We start from the raw sequence: 6,345 nt of genomic DNA, 5'->3' as shown, positions 1-6,345 counted from the left end.
CGGGGAGGACGCTGGTCATTGCTGGCCAGCCAGCGGCCGGCCTCTCACCGACGGCTCGGCTCTGGCGAACCCGAGCTAAGGAGGAAGAAGAGAGAGAGAGAGAGAGAGAGAGAGAGAGAGAGAGAGAGAGAGAAGAAGAAGAAGAAGAAGAAGAAGAAGAAGAAGAAGAAGAAGAAAGAAGAAGAGAGAGAAGAAGAGAGAGGAAAGAGAGCTCACTGGCATCGACTGTTCCAGGGGAGGTGGCAACAGGCCGGTGTCGGCAATGAGAAGAGAAAGAGAGTGTGAGAGTAGAGTAGAGTGAGAGGGTGACCAAGAGAGAGAGATTTAAAGAGAGAGAGAAGACGGTGGGGACATCGACGCTGTGGCTATGGTGCCGGCAGGCCCACCGAAGCTAGCTGGCCCGGCCTGGTTGGCTGGGCCGACAGCTAGGGGTGTGTGGCACCCTCAACTCGTGCCACCCAACATGCCACGAGGATAGCCACAATGTGGTCAGCCACGTCGTGCCATGCAATATTTTATTTTGTTTTTATTTTTTATTTTTATTTTTTAAGAATAGGTTGTTACACCTAGTGTTCCATATTTCGTTGTTGAAGGCGAGGATTGTGCCAGATCAAGTGGCGGTGTCGGTTCTACCCGAACCTGAGGAGGATTTGCATTAGAAGCTTGAGTCCGAGATCGTCGATCGATTCCTCGTCTTCACACCTTGAGGGCAAGGTGAGGGAAGCATGGTGGGTTGTTATGATTCAGCTAATTATGACTTTTGTTTACTTTTATTTTAGAAATAACTTTTGTTTTGGAAGAATAAGATTTTTGGTAGTCGCGTTCGAATGCTAGGAAGTCGCGTACAAACGCGACTATCGAATACTTGCACACATTCACAAAAGCAAAGAATATGTTTAGTGTGTTCGAACGCATTCGAACACGTCATTCGAACACTTACATACGTTCGCAACGACAAAGAACGCAATCGACGAACTACATGGTCCTAGGTTTATCTTTTAATTATTTTGGTTGATAAGTTAGCCTCTAAGTATGTGAAAGACAACCTAATTGAGAATTATTGGTGAAATATTAAAGTTTTCCTTTCCAACTCTCTCTATTTCTTTCAACTGCATCCAATTTTGGACGTCATCTCCTTCCTCAATCAATTTGATCATACCCTCTTGCCTCTAAAGGATCGGTCCACTCTCTTCCCCTTTCATTTAGCTTAATGCTCTACCCCACCACCGCTGCCATCATCTTTCCCAAAACCTAACTATTATTTTCCTATTCTATTACTGAAATCCTCCATGCCACCACTTGATCAATGGTCAGTATTTTTTTCATAACTTTTGATCTACAAATCCGATCGACGTGATCTTAGTTGCGTTGGATTCTTCACTTCAAGAGAAACAACTTGCTAAAGTTACAGATCTATTGGATGACTAGATCTCCCGCAGATCTTCTCGAAAGCTTTATCTTAAGAATAATTGGGTTGATCTTCATATTTTTGCAACATCATTATTTCAAATCGTATCATTTATGTATGAATAAGGAACATGTCTTATCATTTTCTGTATTTTATTAAACGAAAATAGAGTTGTCAAAAACTTTTAAAATGTAAAATAAAGGCAAATCGATCAGAAAATAGTGAAATAGGAAGAATTTGCAATGAAAATATAAAATAAAGAGAGTGTAACCTAAAATATATCTTGAGTTTTTAATGCAGAACTCTTAAAAAATTAAAAACAAACTTATAAGAAAAAAAATCAAAACAAACTTAAATAATAAAAATAAAATCCAAGTCGTTTTTCTTGCAAATTTTCCCAAACCAAACTAGGCCTTAGCCTTTATTGAACCAAAAACAATTGCTCCACTCTAGCAGCAACAAGATGCTAGAGTGGAGCAATAACTCCCCTTATACTCTCTCCCGTATACTCTCCCAACGGAGCAGATGGAAGCCTTAGTGTGGCGGTGTTGGTGTTTGCGCGTCCTCTCCTCTCACGTGAACTACCACAAGAAAACCTCCGCGTGACTCGACTAGTGGAAGACTAGTGGAAGACAGCCTTCAACTCCCTTTTCTCTCCAACAAAACACCCAGTTGAACTTGAATATCCCCAGAATATAATTGATGACTAGGAATTCATAAATTTATAGCCTCTATTTAACAAAAGTAAGGGGGGGAATTATTCGGGTTCCCAAAGGAATAACTTGTTAGTTTAACTATTATAAAAATAAAAATAAAAATAAAAACAGTCCCCGCCCTCGTGACGACTCGCCGGATCTACCTATCTCCCTACCTCAATCAATAATACACCCTGGAAATCACCGAAATAAATATGACTAACAGAGGATTAATGCTTTGCTCTCTCTCTCTCTCATCCTTAATCCCTGTACCAGGAAAATAGTAAAAACTGAGACAACGAAAACGACAACGATCTCACTCACTGACTCTCTCTCTCTCTCTCAAATCTCGCTCACTCCCAACGACAGTGGTCACGAGTCGTCAATCCGAAGCCGGAGATCTCGGGATTCCCTCGCCGAGTTCGCTCCTCCATGGGCTCCGTTTCCCTCAAAATCGGCGACGGCACCGCCCGGTTCCGGCGCGGCACGCTCTGCTCCTCCGCCCTCCACCTACTCATGCTCGCCTCCGTCGTCTCCACCAACCTCTTCGCCCTCTACGCCTTCACTTCCTCGCCGACGTCACCCTCCGGTTCCCGCTCCCCCAAGAACCTGTCGGCGATCTCTGACCACGTGTCCCTTATCCTCCGCGAGATCGAGCAGTCCCAGAAGCGGCTCCGCGAGATCGAGCGCGATCTCGCTGGTTTCGAGAGCCTCGACGCCTCCCGGCCTGGCCTCCCCCCGGAACTCGCACTCTTCCTCACTCCCCACCCACTTCCCCTCGGCCGCGACTCCCGCTCCGGTCTCACCCACATGGTCTCTTCCGTCTCCCACTACTGCGGCAAATCCACCTCCGCCCTCGACCTCCTCTCCCGTTTCATGTCCTACAAGCCCTACTCTGCTTGCCCTAACGACGACCCTTCTCTCCCCCACAAGCTGATTTCCAAGGCCTGCGAGCCCCTCCCCCGCCGTAGATGCCTCTCCCGCCCCGTTTCCTCGCAGTCCACATCGGCTCCCCGCCTCCCGTTTCCCCTCTCCCTCTGGGACCCCTCGCCGCTCCCGCTCACCGGCGCCAACGGCATCGACAGGCGCAGCTGGATGAAGGTCAAATGGAAAAATGATTTCTTGCTCGACGACGTGTTGAATCTCGCCGGCGGCGGGGTTCGAATCGGGTTCGACATCGCCGGCGGTGCCGCGAACTTCGCCGCCAGGATGGCGGAGAGGAATGTGACTGTTGTTACCTCTGTTCTTGACGCTGGGGGGAAGCAGATGAATGATCTCGTCGCCGCCCGTGGGCTGTTCCCGCTGCTGCTATCACCGACGCAGCGGTTCCCGTTCTACGACGGGGTATTCGATCTGGTTCATCTCGGGGCCGCGCTCGACGACGGTGGCGCCCCAGCGATGGGGCAGACAGGGCGGCCCGATGCGCTTGAGTTCTTGATGTTTGATATTGATCGGGTGATCAGGGTAGGGGGTTTACTTTGGATCGACAATTATCTCTGCGCGGACGACGAGAGGAAGCAGGCGGTGACGAGGCTCATTGAGAGGTTTGGGTACAAGAAGCTGAAGTGGGTAGTAGGGGAGAAGGTTGAAGCCGGAAAGACTCAGGTGTACCTCTCGGCGGTGCTGCAGAAGCCGGCTCGACGGTGATGGATTGTTGATTGACTGCACTACTACTTGAGGGGAAGATGAACTCAAAGGTAAGAAACACGCTTCATTCTTTTAATGATAGATCGACTTACTGGTTAGGCAATTCTTGGCTCGGAATTCCTTTTGTTGTTCAAATGTATGGGAAATAAGTGTAAAATGGGTTCACATCTTTCCTTTGGCAGCAAATGGGCTGCTCCTAGAGGGGGAATATTTATGTTCATAGGATTTCTTATTCACGTGGGTATCCAATGCAGATGCTGTAACTGTTGCTCCTTTTTGTACTTTTAAAACGAGGAAGGAAAAGAAAATTTCGCATGCTTATGCTTGCTCTTCTTTTCAGCATCCATTGTGTTTTCTTTCTGGACAGGTGCATCTATAATTTACTATGCAAATCTTAGCATTGCCTCATGTATCTGTGTATACGATGTGGCTAATAGCCTATCCACCCTTTGCCTTGCTATTGAAGTTTATTGATATGTAACTACTAGGAACATTGCAAAACTACCCATTCTTCTTTTTCATCTTCTTTCGTGTTATAGGAGAGTGATAAATAAAGGTGCTTGGTAGCGTTTATGCCTATTGCTTAAGGTTCTAAATGCCAGATGCTATTAAAGTGCACTATCTAATTACTGAACATTGATAACACATAGTAAGGATGATGAACATATTGATTTACAGAAAGGATTGTGAGCGGCAACTGCTTCCTTTGCTCTTTATCTTAACATGCAGGAGGAAGTACTTCCGTTTGGTTACCGCAATACATTTCTGTGTTGTTTTTCTCATTCTGTCATTGCTATGGAACCTTAGAGGATAAAAGTGTTAATAATTGAAGAAAAATGTACCTTTTGTTGGTATCTGGAGAATGTCCGCATGTTCTCTAGTTTAAATTTTTTTTAGACAAGTAACATAGAACTAAGGTGAAGAGAGACTGGCAGCTTATATTGAGCGGAGACACTGCCCTATAACTTTACTGTTCTATTTTAATGCAAGAGATAGAAAACCACTAGTTTCTGACACATGACCATGTCGATGGATGCCTATGATGTAAATCATGTAGTGTTTGATCTGTACATTGAATCGGATGTCTTGTTACACCATCTAATGTAGTGCTATAAAGTTTGGGGGTACAAAAATTTCAATATGGTTTTTTGATGAGTTTTAAAGCAAAGAGTGGATTCATGTAAAATTTATTGAAACTGTAATATAGGTTTTCAGCCCTCTTGTAATCCCTAACTCTAATAATGTATTCCTAAAATCTATCTGATGCTCAACTTCAAAAAAGAATGAGTGAGATGTTTGAAAGCACAACTGTATACAAGCACTAATAAGCAGTATTAGCTCCCTAGTTCATCTTTATTTCTTTTCTTCTTTAGTTTAGTTTTATTCTTTATGCTACATATTCATAGAGCAATCATAAAATTTCAGGTGCTTCTCACACCTTGCTGGCAAAAATATCTCAATGGAGGCTACTCCTATGAGCAATTGAAGTCATTGGTCTTGAGTTCATTTAATTAAAAATAAAGAAAAATTAACTACATTGTCAATTATATATGGTATTCTTAACTTTTTTATGTGCACGGTCATGGGCAGTAAGACATCCTCTTTTTTTTTTTACAATTATCGCTTCCAGTCACTTTTATTGTACGTGATGTGAGTACAGTGACTCAGTCAGTCAATCCCCATATAGTGCAAGTAAAAAAATTTGTTTGTACTTCATCATCTTATTCAAAAAATAGGATTTCCTTTTATAGATGAAGTGTTGCTTTTTAAGATAACCTCTTCATTGTAGTATTGTCCTGTTGAAAAGTGTACCAAGTTAATTTTCTATTGATTAGCTGTGATATTCCTTTCTTCCATCTTCAAGATAACTTTCTATATATTTTCAATGCTCTCTTTTATTCTTAATGTTTTATATGCACATGCATCATGCACTTGCTCTTGTTACATTCTACTTCAGTAATCAACTTGCGTTCCTTTTCCAGAGAATTGCTTTGAAAACATTGATCTTTCAACCTGAACTTTTATCATTGGAACTTTATTTTCATCTCTGTAATTTGGTAAATACTACACTTTTTATCTTCTTCCATCCAGACCCACTCGCTTAGGAGCATAGCTTATTGTGACAAAGATTAATTTTCTTAATAGAAGGATCTCTTCAATTAAGGATAGTTGTAAAACTTGATCGCTTCTTTTCTATTATCTCTTTCTAGCTCTTCTTTATTTTTTTAAATATTACTACTATTTTTTAGCTATAATTCCATGTCTTCTTTTGCCTGGTTGTCTTATGCATCCATCCAGTCATGTATATATTACTGCAAGAAGCTGTGACATCTAGAAACTAAGAAATCATTCTATTCATACCATTCCCTGTTTCTAAATAAAGAACTTCTTTTGTATGCAACAATAATACAATCTCTGACTAAGCTTGTGAATTTGGACAAGGAAATGTTGAAAGAAAATGGTAAGAAATTTTGGTCTTTTTGGTCCAGAAGTTTATTACAGTTTTCTAGATCGACTTTACCTTGTAGTTCCACTACAGCAAGCTGAAGTTTTCTTTACTTAGTTTGTACTTTTAGCCTGAATTACATGTGGTTG

General features: G+C 42.5%; 1 protein-coding gene across 1 annotated transcript; it reads left to right on the top strand.

The window, feature by feature from the left end:
* The first annotated feature begins 2,245 nt into the window (after positions 1–2,245).
* On the top strand, positions 2,246–4,089 carry LOC140789743 (probable methyltransferase At1g29790). Its single transcript, XM_073139549.1, has one exon. It carries the CDS (start codon positions 2,536–2,538, stop codon positions 3,748–3,750), a length of 1,215 nt encoding a protein of 404 aa, XP_072995650.1. The 5' UTR covers positions 2,246–2,535; the 3' UTR covers positions 3,751–4,089.
* The last annotated feature ends 2,256 nt before the right edge of the window (positions 4,090–6,345 follow it).

Source organism: Typha latifolia, chromosome 5 (assembly GCF_019914945.1).
Source record: "Typha latifolia isolate L0001 chromosome 5, TyphaL0001v2, whole genome shotgun sequence".
NCBI lineage: Eukaryota > Viridiplantae > Streptophyta > Magnoliopsida > Poales > Typhaceae > Typha > Typha latifolia.
The sequence above is the reverse complement of the archived record's forward strand: the minus strand, read 5'-3'. Positions and strand labels throughout refer to the sequence as shown.